Raw genomic sequence first — 20,339 nt, forward strand, 5'->3', positions numbered from 1 at the left:
TCACAGCTGACAGCGCCAGGCCTGCCCCCTTGTTTCCATCTTCTAGAAAGTCCAGTAAAGGGCTGGGCATGTGAGGGAAAGTCAATCCACGCTTGCTGAGCGGAACTGTAGTAACAGGATAAAACTGCAGTGGAAGCATCTATCCTTTACATTCATGAGAATTACCTAGTGTTGACGTCAATATGCTCATTTTCTTCTTGAATTCACATGGCCTCTTTTTAAAAGTTTCTTAAGGCCATGCACACTTAGGAAAGGTTGACTGAGTCACAAGTTCTACCATTGTACCATCATTAGAAAGGTAATACACAATAAATATGCTCAGGCATTGGGGCTGGTGACATGGGCAGAGGCCAGAAGAGGAGAGCCTTATTCCTCTGAAAGGAAGGATAAGTTCATTGAAGAAAATGGATAGTCTGGCCTGCCTTGCTCTCTCCTCTCCTTTGTGGGGTTCTGTCACCCCCAAAGGCTGACTTCTATAGACTGAAATCTCTGGTCTCCCTTGTTCTCCATCTTCCTGTTGGGTTCAGCCAATAGGAAATGCAGGTGGGAGACTGGGAGACCACTGGCCCCACAGCTCCAGCTCTTCCCGGGCTGCGCAGTGCTATCCCCTGCCTTTGTACTACTGGCCCTACAGGGAGTAACGGTTTCTCACTGTTGTTAGTCTGTGGGTGTCTCACCACCCGTTCTTGGTCCTTTACTGCCCACTCTACCTCTGTAAATAGTCCTTTCAGTTAAACTCTTTGTAAATTTCTCTTTCCTGTTAGGACCCTGACAGTTTGAGATCATTTATGAATCCCCAAAAGAGAAAGATTATGTTTGTAAACTCATCTATTCCTCTGGGTGTGATACCCTTTAATCGCATTAGATTCAGTTGAGATACCTTCATTAAATTGCCTGTCAAGATTAGAGCTTTTGGATTCAATCAAGTCAGTGGGGCATGACTCAGGTTGAGTCCCTGCCCCCTTGGTGGGCTGATATAAATGGACACTCACTCAAGAAGACAGATGGGAAGAAAGAGAACTCCATAGATGTCAGAGAAGAGTATTTTGTCATGTGACAGAAAGGAGAAGGCTCAAACAGCTAAAGCCCCGGGAGAGATAAGCCATTTGCCTCATAGCCCATAGAGGAGAGATGAGGCAGAGATCAGCCACCATCTTGCTTCAACATATGGCAACTGACTTTGGTGAGAATGCACCTTGAATTGGACTCTTTAGGGCCTTGTAACTGTAAGCTTTTACCCCCAAATAAATACCCTTTATAAAAGCCAACAAATTGGGAAGCAGTTGTGGCTCAATCAGTTGGGCTCCTGTCCATCAGTTGGGAGGCCCTGGGTCTGCGTCCTGGGGCCTCCTTGTGAAGGTAGGTCGTCCACACATGGCAGAGAGCTGCCTGCCTGCAAGCACTGCAGAGAACCGACTCAGCAAGGTGGCGCAACAAAAAAAGGGGGACAAGTAAAAAACACAGAAGAGAGTGCAGTGAATGGACACAGAGAGCAAAACAACAAGCAAGTCGCAAAGGGGGAGGGAAAAATAAATAAAAATAAATACAGACACACAGAAGAATGCACAGTGAATGGACACAGAGGGCAGACAGCAAGCAAAAGCTGAAAGGGGGGATGGGGAATTAAAAAAAAAAGCCATCAGCACCCCTTTGGAAGACTAATACAGAATATTATATAATTTTTTTAAAAAAGTATATACTAACAATTGTATCACATTTCTTATATTTTCATTTTCAAAGATTTCTAAAAGCTTCTCTGCAATTAAAAAATTCAGTTGAGGGGAGCGGAGGTGGCGCAAGTGGTTGAGCACCTGCTTCCCACATGGGAGGTTCTGGGTTTGGTTCCTGATGCCTCCTAAAAACAAATAAACGAACAACAAACAAAAGAAAAAAAAAAAAACCAACTCAGGGGAGCTCATGTGGCTCAGTGGTTGAGGGCCCAGCTTCCCACTTACAAGGTCCTGAGCTTTTTTTTTTTTTTAATTTCAATTGAAATAAAAAATAAAAATAGGTGTAAAAAAATGGAAAAATCATTTTCATGATAAATGATAAGGCAGTTAGCCTCAAATCTTCATATTACAACTGAGTTGTAGTCCAACCTGATTATGAATTTGGAACTTGGAATTTTTTTTCCCCAATAAACAATGCTGTAAAACTAGAAGAGTTCCTTAGGCCAGCCGACAAAGTCCTTCCTCCACTCACAGCACACATTAAATATAACCTAACTGTGCTATTTTTTTTCTCTCCTCTTTCCCTGCCACCAGTTGTCTGTTCTGTGAGTCTATTTGCTGCGTGTTCTTTGTCTGCTTCTGTTGTTGTCATCGGCACAGGAATCTGTGTCTCTCTTTGTTGGGTCATCTTGCTGTGTCAGCTCTCCGTGTGTGCGGCGCCATTCCTGGGCAGGCTGCACTTTCTTTCGCGCTGGGTGGCTCTCCATACGGGGCGCACTCCTTGCGCTTGGGGCTCCCCTACGTGGGGACACCCCTGCGTGGCACGGCACTCCTTGCGCGTAGCAGCACTGCGCGTGGGCCAGCTCCACACGGGTCAAGTTTGAACTGTGGACCTCCCATGTGGTAGGTGGACGCCCTAACCGCTGGGCCAAGTCCGCTTCCCTAACTGTGCTATTTCTTAGCAGCCAGTCAGCAATGTTTCAATAAGAACTAGTAGGATGATTTCCAGAGTTGTAATCCCAGGCCCTCCCAGTGTGACCCAGAGGGCACTGCCCACGCGGCATCCCAGGTGAAGGGCGCCTGGAGCCCAGCCCCACAGCGTGTATCGGGAATTGTGACGTGGCCGCTGTGTCTGGGTCTTGGTAATTAAGCTCTCAGGTGCTTCTTCCCCACAGGCCTGAAGGAGAGGCTTACGCAACGAGTCAAGCCAACCATTCTAAGAAGCAGGTACCTCTCCACATCTGCACAAGTCCACCAGAACCCCCTAGGTGGGTGGAAAGGGTGCAGACACACGTGCCCCCTGAGCACGTGGCGGTAACGGGAGCTGCCATAACTGAACATCCTCAACGTCCTGGGAACTGTCTTGGATTTTCGTTATCCCCTCCTCAGCAAGCAGCACTACCACCGGCGACCGCTGGCTTAAATTTATGGAGTTCTTTCTGGGTGCTGTTCACGTGCCAAACCCTTTACTGACATAATCTTCATCGATAGGCAGGGGTTATTCCTATGTCCATTTCAAAGATAAAACTGAGGCACAGGCGGTTATATAAACTTGTCTCAAATCCCACACACTTGGAGTCAAGAGTTTAAGTATCTTACTCAAGGGAGCCTGGATTTAGAAACACATTTTCTAATAATCATTCCTTACATATTCTGAATTGAGGAAGAAAGAGCAATTTTTCACATTGATGGCTGTGTTCAGCCGCTGGACTCCAGGCAATGTATGTTCATAGTATGCTCATATACTGAAGAGTAGAAAATTTGGTGGGGCTTATATTAGGTAATTATGTACTAATACATAGCAAGAGCTTCTGTTTCCATGACTTTAACATATGACGCGTTACTACAACAATGCAGAGTATGTTTAGCAGAAAACCAATAAGTGGTAGTGATGGTAGCATAACACTGTGAATGTGTTTAACGGCATGGTATTACTTATTTGAATGTGGCTAACAGGGGACATTTTAGGTTGTAGATATGTTACTAGAATACACATTTTTTAAAAGTCCATGAAACTACACACAACACAGTGAGCCCTAAGTTAAACCACGGAATATAATTAATAGTACAATGACAAATATGTGCTTTTATCAACTGCAACAAACATTCCACGCCAATGCAAGGTCTAACAATAGGGGGAGGTACATGGGAACACTGTATTATATGCATGATTTTTCTGTAAACCTACAACTTCCCTAATAATAATAATAATAATAATAATAATAAATAATAATAGAACCACCAGGATACAAATCCAGCCTTGTGACAATAGATACTGCAATATAAGAATAACCAACAAAGATGTTTTGGAATCATTAGGACCGTAGAGAAACTGTCATCCAGCAAAACTGCTAAAATGAACTGAGACAAACTAACATCAAAATATTATGAAGACACGTCTCCCCCTGCAGCACGCCGCAATTTATGTCTCAGATTGTGTACTGTTTTTCTTTTCTTGTTTCTTAATAGACTTTTTACTCCCTTGGAAGAAAAACCATTATGAACAGTATTGATGGCTTAAATCAGCCAGCCATAACAATTGCCCTTACAATAAAGCCCATTCTTTAATCTTTTATTAAGTCCCTTGTATATAAACATAGGAATAGAATTAATACAAAAATCCATTTAGATATATCAGCATGTAAAAGAAAAGAAAATGAACCAATTATTTCTAGTTAAATTTCACACTAGTTTTGTGTTAGAGAAAACATTCTCTCCTACTTCTGAACACATTCTGATTTACCCTGTCAGTATCCCTACTATGGTCTTAGGTTTCCTCTCTGAAATCAGAGTTTTAAAATTTTATTTATTAATTCCTCTCCTGGAGGCAGCACACCTGAGAGTAAGACAGTGCTGATGAATCTCTTTGATTACAGTAACAAGGGCCTTGCACACAGTAGGTTATTCACACAACTTTATAGAATGAATAAGATATTTTATTCTTATGCTTTGCTTATGTTTCCCAGAAAATAGGGCATATTTGGCATAAACTTACAGAGCTTGGTGGATAACTCTGGATTTCTCCAAAAGGTATTCAGAAATCTGTGCTCCTATTATAGCTCCAGAAGAGGTGAATTTCATTTCTAAGTATTTTCCAAATCGGCTGGAATTGTCATTTATAATGGTGCAGGCATTGCCAAAGGCTTCTACCAAATAGTTCACTTGTAAAATCTTCTCTTGCAGGGTTCTGTTATTAGCCTAGAAGAGAGAAAATGTCAAGTATATAAATAAATATATATATTGAAGTAATATAAATATATAAGTAATTTTTAATATATAGTCCATTCTCATCATCATTAGTTATGGTCTAGAGAGTCAAAGTGAATAATTAGTGAATATTGAACCATTGTTTCTAGGGGAAATATAGGCTTAGGTTTCTGCAAGCCTCTGATAATTCACAACATTCTGTCAATCAATACATTGTTTTTTTGTTTGTGTTTCTGTTTAAAGACACCATGCATCTTTTGCGTCCTCCTTATATTTGCATACAATGATTCCCTAGGATTCCCTTTGTTTCACCAGCCTATTAAAGTCTGTCCCCCATGTGCAACTGGCCCATGTGCAGTGCTGATGCGCACAAGGAGTGCCGTGCCACACAGGGGTGTCCCCCACATAGGGAAGTCCCATGCGCAAGGAGTGCGCCCCATAAGGAGAGCCGCCCAGCGCGAAAGAAAGTGCAGCCTGCCCAGGAATGGTGCCGCACACACGGAGAGCTGACAACACGATGACACAACAAAAAGAAACACAGATTCCTGTGCTGCTGACAACAACAGAAGAGGACAAAGAAGAAGATGCAGCAAATAGACACAGAGAACAGACAACCGGGGCGGGGCGGGATAAATAAATAAATCAAAATATAAAAAATAAAAAAAATAAAGTCTGTCCCCTCCTTCCATTCAACCCCTCCTGGAAACAGTGTCATTGCCTTCAGAACATTTCAGCACAACATTGAAACAAAGCCTCTGAACATAAATTTAAACAAGTTTAATCATAAATCATTTTGAGGGCAGGTAATTGGCACTCACAAAAGGAGTTGTTTGATTTGGTAGCCTTGAACTCATGCCAACGGCACCACAGCACATGTCTGAATGAAGCTTTATCTAATGCACACCCGTGAAGCACACCTCAGGCTTTCTGCACTTAAGAGCATTAGACAGCACTTCAGCACTACACCTGGGGCTCATTTTAAACAGCAAAGTCACCAAAATAAAAGTGCAAAAAATGTGGCACTAAATATACTGTGAAAAGGGCACTTATTTATAGTAGAAACTAGAAGATATATTCAAACAGCTGAGAATGTGCACTTCAGGAGACTCAAAAGTTTTGCTGCTCTGTGCATGTCCAAAGCGACCACAAAAGCACAACGAATATTGGTTTTGGGGTCACAAATAAATTTTAGTGACTAGGTGAATCCATGAATAATGAGGATCAACTGTAAAAGGATGCCTCCCTTTCCCTGGACGGCACCTTGTGTAAGCACAAGCATAGGAGGGCTTTTTCTTGGCTATACTGACAGATGTTACAACCTGTTCTATTTTTTCCTTCCATATGTGCATTTACCCACTTCACTTTCTTAAAGAGGGTGAAGAGATACAAACGTACCTTGGCGATATTGTGGGTTCAATTCCAGACCACTGCAATAAAATGAATATCACAATAAAGTGAGCCACACAAAAATTTTTTATTTCCCAGGGGTTTCAAAGTTATGTTTATAGTATACTGTAGTTGATTAAGTGTGCAATAGCATTATATCTAAAAACAATGCATATAACTTAATTAAATTAAAATATTCTATTGCTAAAAAATGCTAACCATCGACTGAACTTTCAGCAGGTCATTCTCTTTTTGCTGGTGGAAGGTCTTGTTTCGATGTTGATGGTTGCTGATGAATTAAGGTGGTAGCTGCTGAAGGCTGAGGTGGTTGTGGAAATTTCTTAGAATAAGACAACAATGAAGTGCATCATATCGACTGACTTTTCCTTTCATGAAAAATTTCTCTGTAGCATGTGATGCAGTTTGATAATATTTTACACATAGTAGAACCTCTTTCAAAATTGGAGTCAGTCCCCTCAAACCCTGCTTCTGCTTTTTCATCTAAGTTTATGAAATAGTCTAAATATCTAAATTTGTTGCCCTTTCAACAATGTTCACAACATCTTCACTAGCTGGAGATTCCACCTCAAGAAACCACTTTCTTTGTTCATCCACAACAAGCAATTCCTCCTCTGTTAAAGTTTTATCATGAGATTACAGCAACTTAGTCCCTTCTTCAGGCTCCACCACTAATTCTAGTTCTCTTTCTATTTCTACCACATTTGCAGTTACTTCTTCCACTGAAGTCTTGAGTCCCTCAAAGACCTCCATGAGGTTTGGAATCAACTTCTTCCAAACTCCTGTGAATGTGGACATTTTGACCTCCTTCCATGAATCACAAATGCTCTTAATGGCATCTAGAATAGTTAATCCTTTCCAGAAGGTTTCAATGGACTTTGCCCAGATCCAACAGTGGAATCCCTGTCTATGGCAGCTATAGCTTTATGAAATGTATTTGTTAAATAATAAGACTTGAGAGTTGAAATGACTCCTTAAGCCACAGGCTGCAGAACGGATATTGTGTTAGTAGTCAAGGAAACAACATTCACCTCGTATGTCTCCCTCAGAGCTCTTGGGTGACCAGATGCAGTGTCAATGAGCAGTAATATTTTGAAAGGAATCTTTTTTTCTGAGCTAGGTCTCAACACGTCTTAAAATATTCAGCAAAACATGAAGTAAACACATGTGCTGTCATATGGGCTTTGTTGTTCCATCTCTACAGCACAAAGTCAAGTTAGGATCATCATTCTTAAGGATCTTCAAAATGGCGAAACGAGCATTGGCTTCAACCTAAAGGCACCTGCTGTGTTAGCCCATTAGAAGGGATTTAGGCCCTCCTTTGAAACTTTGAAACCAGGCATTGACTTTTACTCTCTAGCTTTGGAAACTCCTAGATTGCATCTTCTTCCAATATAAGTCTGTTTCATCTACAATGAAAATCTGTTGTTTAGTGTAGTCACTTCCATCTTATTTAGATCTTCTGGATAACTTGCTATAGCTTCTGTATCAGCAGTTGCTTCTTCATCTTTCACTTTTAGGCTATGGAGACAGTTCCTTTCCTTAAACCTCATGAACCTCTCTAGCTTCAATCTTCTTCTGCAGCTTCCTCACCTCACTCAGCCTTCTTAGAACCAAAGAAAGTTAGGTCCTTGCTCTGGATTAGGCCTTGGCTTAAGGGGATGTTGTGGCTAGTTTGATCTTCCATGCAGACCACTAAAACTTTCTCCACGTCAGGAATAAGGCTATTTTGCTTTCTTATCAGTCATGTGTTCACTGGAGTGGCACATTAATTTCCTTAAAAAAATTCCCCTTTGCATTCACAACTTAGCTAACTGGCACAAGAGGTCTACCTTTCAGCCTACTCACCTCTTGACATGTCTTCCTCACTAAGCTTAATCATTCCTGGCTTTTGATTTAAAGTGACTCGTGCAACTCTTCCTTTCACTTGAACACTTAGAGGCCACAGTATGGTTATTAACTGACCTAATTTCAATATCCTTCTGTCTCAGGGAATAGCAAAGCCTGAGGAGAATGAGAGAGATGGGGGAAGGCCAGATGGAGCAATCAGAACCCATGTGATATTTATTGATCAAGTTCACCATCTTACATGGGCGTGGTTTGTGCTGTGGCCAAACAACTACTATAGTAACATCAAGGATTACTGATCACAGATCAGCATACAGGTAAAATAATGAAAAAGTGTGAAATATTGCAATAATTACCAATATGTGACACAGAGACACAGAGTGAGCACAGGCTGCTCAAATGCTACTGACAGAGTTGCGTGACACAGGGTTGCCATAAACCATCAATTTGTGAAAAATGCAATGTTTGAGAAACACAATAAAGCAAAGAGCAGTAAAGTGAGGTATGCCTGCACTCTATATACTTCTTCCATTCAGATACAGTCCTGTTCAGTACCTGCTTTAAAAACAGACAACTTAGAAGCAGTCTATAGATGCCTGGTTTTGTTGATCCTCTCCTACCCACCTGGCACCCATCCAAATGCTCCCCCAAACCGGAGCCACTTCCCTTACACCCGTGGAAGATGCTGAACCTATAGCTAAGGGAGTCAAGATAATTTGTGAATTCCGAGGGAGAGGAAAGGAGATGAAAACTGAGAAGAGCTGGGAGTTAGAAGGTGGGACCCAGTCAGGTCAAGGCTTCCTTGGCTGCCCCTGCGTTTTTTCCTACCCATCATTATTCTCTTCTTTTCAAGCAAATGGTATATTTTTGTTATTTATAACTTAATTGAAATTTCACAATATAAGTTATTTGGGCTAACAACCAATCCCTTGTAGAAAGGCAATCGTCCTTAGCGGTTTAGGGGGCTACCAGTCACTCACATCTTGGTAAAATTAGCTGAAGCAGATTATCTTCAATGGATCCCTAGGACAGAGCAGCTGTGTTAATGCTATAGCAGCTTTATACGTAAGGGAGAGCAGTAGGTGTTTCTGGAACATGCGCTACACTGGAGCTTGGGCAGGCTAGTGCGGAGACTCCTAATGAGGTTTTTTTAAAAAATTTATTTTTTATTTTTTCTTATTTTCTTTGAAATGTTATATTAAAAAAATATGAGGTCCCCATATACTTCCATCCCAGCCACCCCACTCCTCCCACATCAACAACCTCTTCCATCATCACGGCACATCCACTGCACCTGGCGAATACATTCTGGAGCACCACTGCACCACATGGACAGTGGTCCACATTATAGTCCACACTCTCCCCCAGTCCACCCAGTGGGCCATGGCAGGACACACAAGGTTTTAAGACAGCATCAAGGCTGTGGGCTGCTTCTAAGGAGGAAATAATGGTCAATGGAGAGCATAGAGAGAATTGGCACAAATCTGAGCGTTTTGAAAATGTTGATTTGGACTGGCCTTGCATCCGTGGAAAAGGTGAGATAACATCCTTATCTGCCTGTATTAAATAGCAGGCCTCTGTAAAGTGAGGTTTGGAGGACAGCATATTCCAAAGTTAAGTGCTACTGACCAAATACCCCTTTTTGCAACTCCTTATGAAATTCTGGGACCCAAACTCCAGAATAACCAAGGAGATAAATGAAAAATAAGACAAGCCCTGATAAGGACAGAATATTTATTTTTCATTAATTGCCCTTGCACCTTGGTCAAAAATCAACAGACCATATATGTGTGGACTGTTAATTCTGTTCCATTAAAAAGTCCCACTGGGATTTTGTTGTAACTCTATAAGTCAATTTCTGAAGAAAAGACATTCTGAAGAATAGAATATTAAGTGTTTTAATCCATGGACTTGGTATGTTTCCATTTATTTAAGTCTTCTTTGTTTCCTTTCATCAAATTTTTGAAGTTTTCAGTGTACAAACCTTGCACACATTTTGTAAGACTCAGCTCTAAATAGGTTGTTTCTCTGGAGGTATCGTAAATGGTGATTTTATTTTATTTTTTTGTTTTTTTTAATTTTAATTTTAATTTTTTAAAATTTTTTTATTTATTTTATTTCTCTCCCCTTCTCCCTCCCCCAGTTGTCTGTTCTCTGTGTCTATTTGCTGTGTGTTCTTCTTTGTCTGCTTCTGTTGTCAGTGGCACAGGAATCCGTTTTTCTTTTTGTTGTGTCATATTGTTGCGTCAGCTCTCTGTGTGTACAGCACCATTCCTGGGCAGGCTGCACTTTCTTTCACGCTGGGCAGCTCTCCTTATGGGGTGCACTCCTTGTGTGTGGGGCTCCCCTACAAGGGGACACTCCTGCGTGGCAGGGCACTCCTTGTGCGCATCAGCACTGTGCGTGGGCCAGCTCCGCACGGGTCAAGGAGGCCCGGGGTTTGAACCAAGGACCTCCCATGTGGTAGATGGATGCCCTAACCACTGGGCCAAGTCCGCTTCCTGTAAATGGTGATTTTAAATTTCAATTTCCAGTTGATCATTGGTTAGAAATACAATGGATTTTTTTTTTGAATTTTGACTCCTTATTAACTTTCTAGCAACAAAAAGAGAAAAAGTAAAGAAAGTATTCAGTGACTGTGCTGGGGCTAAAGAGAAGAAAATCACATTTAGAAAACCTTCCCTGATAACAACTGAAAATATTGCTTTTAATATAATTGTTATATTTTAAGCTCTCAAAGGACAAGTGTGTTTATTTACTTTTGGTGCATTATTAAATGTGGGAACTTAGTGTTTATTAATCCAATCAACTAGATTATGGTCTAAAATATAACAAATATCTGTGTAAAAAACAGAGAAAAAAAATTAAATTATACCTTTCCAAGCACTGTCAGCTGCTGAACTAAAAGATGGGCACTTTCAGTCTTTCCAGAACCACTTTCTCCAGAAATTACGATGCACTGCACAGTGAGAAAGGAACAGTGAGAAGACTTCACCCTCACAAAATTTAGTTGACACATAAGAAACCATGAGGGAAATTTCTAAGAGCGTGAGGTTCTCCTTACCTGATCTGAAGTGTATGTGACCATAGACTGGTATCCTAAGTCAGCCATTGCAAAAATGTGAGGCGGATTGGCAGTTCTCTTTGCTCCAATATACAGTTTGGAATGCTAAAGGTTAAAAACAATAAGTTTTGTAGGAATATTTTAAAATTTAAACCCTGGATTATTTACATATAAAGCTGTAATTTTAAAAGCAAAATATAAACCAAAACACAGTTTCGTATCCCCAAAATATTATTACATACATGTTACATACAGCCATGCAGAAATCATGCACACTTCCGTAAAATAAAAGACTAACATAAATCAGGCTAGAAATATGATATGACATAATGTGATAGCCTAGCACCTTGGCTGTGCATTCAAAAGATTCTGTACACCACTTGCAAAACAGAATTTAAGGTTTCAAAATCTTATTATTACCTTTATTAAAAATAATCTTTATAAATAAAATAATCAGGTATTATTTTGTTGACTAGTCCTTGGATATAATATTTCCTGACATATAACCACCACTTTTGTCCTACCACATCATTTAACACACATTCTTTCATTTGATTTGTCTAAGATCATACAGTTAATTGACAGAATTTTCACTAAGACTCAGACTTTCTGTAACCTATATCAAGGGTCATAAATTTACCACTATTTCCATAAATTTTAGGGTAGCAGAGGCTAACATAATCATACATATTTCGTGTATAAAAGTAACTGTAGGCATAGTATTAAATAAGAATTTTCTAGAATACACAGGGAGCCAGAAGAGAATGGGCCAAATTAAAAATGAAAAAAGCCTAGTTTAATTGCCAAATACTATTGTATATTTAAACCATTAGGGACTGAATAATGGATAATAGTATATTTATATTCATAAAATACATATTGCCTGATATTATTGAAGTCAATCAATATTTCAAAAGGAATTTTAAACTCATAATGACAAGTTTTACATCCATGAAGTATGTATTATCTATATAAATAATATTATTACACTTTTGACTCTCCCACACATGGCTCAGAGGTCAACCTTCAGTATACATACTTTTTAGTTGCTCTGCTTTGTTGTGTGGAACCATTAGCAATAATTCATTGTAAGCTGACATTCTGTCACCCACGTTTGGAGAAAGGAAGACCACACACTGTACCCTGATTGATTTCAACTTCTATTTTTCCCTTCTCTAAATTCTTTGCTGAATACTAAAATAATTGATAAAAAATAACCTTATAATGCAATGCTTTAAGGATAATCCTCAAAGTACTGGATAAAATTTTCATTGGCCTCATTTCAGTTAACTTAAATATCTGAATAATATAATCACCTGCACAGAGGATGCCAGCTACCTCACATACCTTTGTGGAGTAAAGACCAAGCCTCTGGAAAGGGTTCAGGGCAATCAACACGTCTCCCACGTAGATGTAGACCTGATCTCTGGCATAGCATGTCTCAAGCTGCTCTGAGACCGTGTTCTATAATAAGATAAGCATGACTTCTCTCTTTCAGAAATCATTTCTGATCAACTACAACCAGAGAAGTAAACCATCATACATCAAACATCTGGAATCAGGGCCAAAGATAAGAAGGAACTAGACCCATTGATAGTAAGATGTGTAACGGGGGTCTGCAACTAGCTTTTCTGTGACAGGCATGGTCTTAGGTTTAAGAACTATAGAGGGAAGTTATCGCCAACGTTGTTTTCCAAAGGATACATCATATATTACAGAAATTATATGTCTATATCTTTTAAGGAAATCAGTAAATCCAATAAAGAAAGTGAAACTCTAGAAAAGGGAATATATAGAGTGAGCCTGATTTTATTCCAAATCAAGATTATTCAACAACTATGGAATTTCTAGCCCTTTGCTTTATGAAAAATTCAGAAAAGTGACTTTTATGATTGGCAAATCATATGAATGAAAGGAATCCATTTTAATAGAGTCAGAAATCATCATTTATTGAACATGACACAAGGAGAGGAGCAAAAGGTCTTGGGACAAAAAAGTGACTCCCCAAAAATAAACACAGACAACAGAAACACACAGACTTGGGAAGCAGACTTGGCCCAATGGATAGGGCATCCGCCTATCACATGGGAGGTCCGCGGTTCAAACCCTGGGCCTCCTTGACCGGCCCCCTTGACCTGTGTGGAGCTGGCCCATGTGCAGTGTTGATGCACGCAAGGAGTGCTGTGCCATGCAGGGGTGTCCGCCGCATAGGGGAGCCCCATGCACAAGGAGTGCACCCTGTAAGGAGAGCCGTCCAGCGCAAAAGAAAGTGCAGCCTGCCCAAGAATGGTGCAGCACACATGGAGAGCTGACATAACAAGATGATGCAACAAAAAGAAACACAGATTCCAGGTGCTGCTGATAAGGATAGAAGCGGTCACAGAAGAACACACAGCAAATGGACAGAGAGAGCAGACAACTGGGGGAGGGGGAAGGGGAGAAAAAAATAAAAGAAACACACAGACCTGGCATTTAATACCATCAGCAACATGATTATTGGAACCTTCTGCATAATCCACAGGCCAGGAATTCATATCATTGGAAAAGTGGACATGGAGTGTTTCGGAAAGGTGTCTGCAATCTCTGACCTACAAACACTACTTGATTTCAAGATGTTTGATGTTCTCCAGGGCTATTAGTTTGATGAAGTTCCTGAGTTGTTTATAACCCTAAGTTTACCAAATGTTTACTGATTTGTCACATTTCTGAGCAAAATTTCCGGGCATGGAACAGAAGTATTAAAAAATTACAAAGGTGTAACAAGGCAGGAGAGAAGCCCTAAGCTTTTAGTAAAAAGGGGCCATTTATTTTGCTAAGATCACATTATCTGGGATAAAGAGGCATGAGAGGAAAGGAGGCTAAGACCATAATCTGTTGGCTTGGATTGCACCTTCGCAAGAGATGTTTGAAATATTTCTGAGGTGATTTTTATCTTGGCATCAGGATCTCCAAGCAGAACTCAATGCCCTAAAAGGTAAACTCTGGGCTTTCAGGGGCTTTGGACCCCAAGAAGTGCCCCGGAGTCCCTGGGAGCACAGTCTTCGAGGTATCTCAGGGGCCTCTGGGAATGGCCAAGAGCTGGGACACAAGATGAAGAAGTGGGAGGATGCCACGCCGTGGCTGTAGGACAAAGATTGGATTTTGAAGGCAGCAAACAGTCCCTCTGAGATGCTAGAAATAATTCAGAGAAAAAGGAATGTGTGGCCAAGCTGCTCAAGTTAGTGGGAACTCACACCATTGTTATCTGAGTATCAGCAACTCAAAAACTGACCCCAAGTTGGAGAGATCTAGAAATCTGAGTTTATATGTATTAAAACTGAAGCTCTGAGAGTAATCAGGAAGCCAAGAGACAAAGAAAGCCTGAGAATAATAGATGGGATTCAAAGCATGCATTCTACCCCTAACCTCCTGCCCACATCACTTCTGTAAATTAAAAAGAAAAATGACAACTAAATATCTCAGTATAATTAAAGGGAATTTCTTACCTCATCTAAAACTTCCAGGGTTGCTAAATCATCCACATCTTTCAGATTGGAAACTAAAGATCTGTTCAAGTTGCCTTTTTTGGTGTGAATACGTTCATGTCTGTGGAGCAAAAAAAAAGAAAACCCACTTCTGATTTAAGAATTTATTATTGATCAGAATGGAAGTCACTTTTAGATACATATGGAACTGTAAAACCTCTATGAAGCTGACTTATTAAATTCAATGGCAACAACTCACCAGAAAAGAGTCTTACATACTTGATATTTGCTGCTTATTTTCTCCTCTCCATTGGGAAAAATGTTACATGCCAAATTCACTTCTTGGATGATCAAAAAAAGCCTATAATTGCTATCAAGTTCTCTCCAAGCTTGGATGTACGTAACTTGCCTTAAGCTTTCTCTGAATCCCTAATTGTGAGTTAATCTGTTAGATAGTGGTGATTCTTAAAGAAATGAATTCATCGGATTACCACCAATTTTGTCGGGGGTAGGGTTACATCACAGGTGGTCAAGAAGCAGTAATTTTTTTCTTAAGTAATTTTTTTCTTATTTTCGGGAGTAGTATCAGGTTTACAGAAAAATGTGTGAAAGTACAGATAATTCCCATATTATACCCACACTCCATCCCCTTTTGGTCCTATTATTAATGTCTTGCATTAGTGTGAAACATTCATTAGAATTGATGAACCAACACTGATACATTTTATTAACTAAAGTCCACAGTTTACATGAGGGTTCCCTCTTTCAGCTGGACAGTTCTACGGGTTTGGCAAATGCATCATGTCCTGTATTCACCACTAGAGTATCATACAGAATAGTTTCACTGCCCTAAAAACGCCCTGGGCTCCACCATTTCATTCCACCTCCCTGCCCTAACCTCTGGCAACCACTGATCTTTTTATTGTCTGTATAGTTGTGCCTTTTCCAGAATGTCCTATAATTGGATTCATATAGGATACAGTCTTTTCAAACAGGCTTCCTTAACTTAGCAATATACTTGTGAGGTTCATCCATATCTTTTTGTAGCTTAATAGCTCATTTCCAGTTATTGTTGAATAATATTCCATTGCAGGATATGCCACAGTTTGCTATCCAAGGAACAGTAATTTTTAAAATTATCATTCAGCAAACATTAATAGGAAGACAAGATAAGCCACACTGTGAAAGTATATGTACATTAAATAAACACAGAAAGTTGGTTTTAGACACTAGAAAGTTTATTTTCAAAGTAAAACATTTCAGCAACTTCCAATAATGGCCCAAGGATCTTGATTTAACACGAAGGCTGGAGTGATGCTGAGATCAGCACAGTTGATGAAACTTTTCTGGAAATGAAATGATCATCCACTTTATTTTGAGAACTGTATATCCAATGCTTATTTTTGGACATATTTTTAAGCATTTGAATTTGTCCACTGGTAAAAGAATCGTATCAGTCCCTCGGAAAATTTTAATGGTTTCTCATTGCCCCGAGAATTAAGTCACCATCTCTAAACTGACCCTGCCCCCATCTAAGGCCAACCCCCCACAGGTTAGATCTGCCCCCTCCCACGCTCCGCGATAGGGCCCTGCTGGCTCCGCTCTTTCTCCTACTTATTCACGTCCCTCTCTCAGCTGTTACAGCACCCATCTCAAAAATCCCTGGTCTGTTCATATGCTGGTTGAATCTTCAATCTCGGCAGAGTTGCAGCCAACACCTACCCTCCAGTTTACTGGACTTGCCCAGGAAAACTAACAAAATGATGATGCTGGACAATGCCCATCCCAAAAAACAGAGTATCTACAACTGCAAGCAAGACAGTTTCTTCCATCTGCCTGTAAGGTCTAAGTCCCCTCTCAGCCTGAAGTCCCCAAATCCTCAAGATTGAGGAATGAACATTCGTAATGGGGTAATGAGTGCAATCATGGACCAAAGTAGACATCATTACTGTAGTAATGGAAGAACTTGTAATATTGATATAAAGATAGTGGTTACTAAAAGTTCTGAGGGGAGGGGGAGGGAAGAATGGGTGGAACATAGGGCATTTTTAAGGCATTGGAATTGTTTCACATGATTTTGCAATGACAAGTACGGACTATTATGTATTTTGTCAAAGCCTATAAAACTGTACAGGGCAAAGTGTAAACCATAATGTAAACTATAGACCATGGTTAGTAGCAATGCTTAATATTTATTCATCGACTGTAACAAATGTCCCACACTAATGTAAGATGTTATTAATAGGGGAAAATGTGAGAGGGGGAGGGGTGGGACATATGGGAATGCCCTATGTTTTTGATGTACTTTTCTGTAATCTAAAACTTCTTTAAAAAATAAAGTTAAAAAAAAAAAGTACCATAAAACTGTCCTCCCTTGACTTCTAGTTCCATCCTCCTTCTTTGCTTCATAGCAAAAAGTGTTAAGGAATTGTCTATCCTTACTTTATTCAGTTTCTCTTCACCCAGGAAGAAAATCTATCCAGTCTGGCTGATATCTCTGTACTCTACGGAAACAGCTTTTTTAGGGTCACTAATGATCACTTTGCTAAACCCAAAGGTCAAGTTCAAGTCCTCATTTTACTGCACCTGTCAGCAGCAGTTAAACTCCTCCTTGACTCCATTTTTTTGCATTTCCCAAGCACCTCTCTATTGATTCTTGTCCTTACCTCACTTTCACCTCCATCTGAATATGTTTTCTGGTTTCCCTCCATCTTTCCAACCATCACACTTGGGGGTGTCCCAAGCTTCTGTCCTTAGAACTATTTTCTTCTCTGTCTGCATTTCCTTCCTGACTTCATAACTTTAAATATCACTCAAGCATGGACAGCACTGCTGAACTCCAGACTGTGACATGCAACCACCTGCTCGACACTTCACGTGGAAGTCCACCAACACGCCCAAGCCCTGCTTCAGGGGACCCCGGCTCCAAGCCTGCTCCTCTGCCCTCAGTCTTGTCGCAGTTAAGGGTGACTCCATTATTTGATGGTTCAGACCAAAAGCCCTGAAGTCATGCTGGGCTCTTCTCTGTTTTCTCACATCCTTCATCCAATCTGCCAACAAATCTCATCAGCTCGATCATTAGATGATATCTTTGTGTGTGTGTGTGTGTGTGTGTGTGGAATATATTTGTTTATTAAGCAGTTTTATTTAGGCATATTTACATACCATGTGATCTATGAAAAGTGTATAATAAATGGCTTTAAGCATAATCACAATGTTGGACATTCATCATCTCAAAAGTTTTTAAAAAATTCCATTACTCCAAAAAGAAAGACTCTTCAACTCAAAGCATTCGTTCTTTATACTTACATAATCACTAATCTAATTTCATCTTTATAAATCGATTTGAATTTACATTTTATATAAATGGAATCATAAAATATGTAGTACTCTGTATCTGGTCTCTTCCATTTATTATGATGTGATTTTTTGTCATTCACAGTTTTCTAATATTAACTTACATTTTTCTAGCAAAGCAAAACAGTCTTATATATGCAATTCTGCCCATATTCATATTTCACATAATATATTTATATTTTACATAATATAATTAGTACATAATAGAGCAAACATACAGTATTTATAATTTTCTATCTGGCTTACTTCAATCAACATAATGCTCTCTCAATTCATACATGTTGTCATATGTTTCAGTACATCATTTCATCTTTCTGCTGCATAATAGTCCACTGTGTGTATATTCCACAATTTGTTTATCCATTCATCAGTTAATGGATACCTGGATTTTCCAAAAATTTGGCTATTATGAATAATACATCAAAGAACACCAGTGTGCAGATGTCTATTCATGTCACTGCTCTCAGTTCTTCTGAGTATATACCTAGAAATGGTATTGCCAGATCCAATGGCAAGATTATATTCAACTTCCTTAGGAACTGCCAAACAGTCCTCCATATGGCCATAGCATTCTACATTCCCGAGAATAAGATAAGCATTCTTATCTTCTTTTAATGAGCATTTTAAAATTTTTTATGATATCTTGAACCAAACATTTCTCACTACCACCATCTCCACTATCTTTTATCTGCTTACTCTGCTCCTGCCTTGGTCTTCTTATCCTCTTCTCAACACCGTGGCCAGAGTGATCTTTACTCAGAGAAAGAGCTACAGCCCCCTACCCTGGCCTACATGACCTGTGAATGGGGAGATTCATCACCCACCCCCATTATTTTTCTAACATGAGCTCTTTCCATTATTCCCCTGGCTTACTTCTTTCCAACCATGCTAACTTCCTGTTGTTGTTTTTTAATATGCTTTCACCTCGGGGTTTTTGCACTTGCTATTCTTTGAACAGGAATGCTCTTTTCCCTCACATCCAAGAAGTCCTTTCTCACTTCCTACAGGTCTATTTTCATAATACACTAGCAAAAATCCTTTCCTGGAAAACCCACATAAAATAGCACCTTCTTCTTTCCAGAACTCCCTACCGTCCTTTACCAGCTCTATTTTTATCCATTGTCCTTATTACTATTATCATTAATTTGGGTCCTTTTCCCTTTCCTAGGCTGTAAAGTTCCTAACAATAGGGATAGTGTTTTACTCCGATATTTAATTAAATTATACCTTTAATTGTGGGATAATTCAAATAATATTTGAGTCCCTTACTAAAATATAGCTCCACGAAGAGTGAGACTACATGTCTTCAATTCACTGTTGTATCCCAGGAACAAGTGGATTTTTTAGGTTCTCAATAAATGTTAGTTGAATAAATGAATGAAAATGTATTGCCCACAATTTCTAGCCCAGGATTTGTACATGGTTGGTCTCCACATCTGCTGAATTCAACAGTTACCATCTTATTTATTCCTCTCTTTCCAAGGAGATTTGTTGGGGATTGAATCATGTACCCCACAGAGGACAAGTGGTAATCCACATTCCTGGGGCTGCAAACCCATTTGTAAATAGGACCTTTTGTTGATGTGCGGCCAGATGGGATCAGGATGGGTCTTAACATGTTTGACAGGAGGCCTTATAAAGAGAGGAAACTCTACAGAGTGAGTCAGAAGTAGGCAAAATCAGAAGAACCCAGAGAGGAGAGGGAGCCGTGTGACAGAGGACGGCCACCCCCAGAATAGTCCCAACCCCAGGAGAAACATGGCCTTGCTGACATCTTGATCTGGGTCTTGTAGCCTTCAAGACCGTGAGACAGTCAATGCTTACTGTTTAAGCCCATCCCCTGTGTGGTATTTGCCACAGCAGTCTGGCAAAGGAGGACAAGATTCATCAAAGTATAATCATTGTATGGGGAGCAGGTGCAGCTCAGTGGCTGAGCACCTTCTTTGCATGTATGAGATCCCTGGTTCAATCCCTAACACCTCCAGAAAATGCATAATTATTTTAATAAATTCTTTTAAAAGAAAATAGAGGAAGAAATACATGTGACTGAAGAGAAGCATCTGAATTTTCATCTTTGCTTATGGGCCTATTTGGGTAAAGACTATTCCTGGAGAGTGACAGAGGGTAGATGGTGACTGAAGAGTCAGAGGATCAATAACTGGCAGGCAACCTCTCTCTTCCCCTCCTGTGAATTCATCCTCCACCCTGCTTTTGGTACTAGCTTTCAAAAACTCAGAAAGGACTTTTCCCCCCCATGATTCTTAAAAACCTGAGCTGGCTCCCATTTTCTACAGTATAAATAATAATTGTTTGTGGAATTACTGG

The 20,339-nt window shown here is 39.9% G+C and overlaps 1 protein-coding gene across 1 annotated transcript in view; it reads right to left on the reverse strand.

Annotated features, from left to right (window-relative positions):
- The window catches only part of MYO3A (myosin IIIA), a 227,632-nt gene that overhangs the window by 96,299 nt on the left and 110,994 nt on the right, over window positions 1–20,339 (reverse strand). Inside the window, exons 11-15 of the mRNA XM_058297804.2 lie at window positions 14,679–14,778; window positions 12,541–12,657; window positions 11,194–11,298; window positions 11,005–11,088; window positions 4,666–4,868 (exon numbers count right to left, since the gene is read on the reverse strand). Coding sequence (XP_058153787.1) covers window positions 4,666–4,868; window positions 11,005–11,088; window positions 11,194–11,298; window positions 12,541–12,657; window positions 14,679–14,778 — 609 coding nt within the window. The remainder of the gene's footprint in view (window positions 1–4,665; window positions 4,869–11,004; window positions 11,089–11,193; window positions 11,299–12,540; window positions 12,658–14,678; window positions 14,779–20,339) is intronic.

Source organism: Dasypus novemcinctus, chromosome 5, assembly GCF_030445035.2.
Source record: "Dasypus novemcinctus isolate mDasNov1 chromosome 5, mDasNov1.1.hap2, whole genome shotgun sequence".
Classification (NCBI taxonomy): domain Eukaryota; kingdom Metazoa; phylum Chordata; class Mammalia; order Cingulata; family Dasypodidae; genus Dasypus; species Dasypus novemcinctus.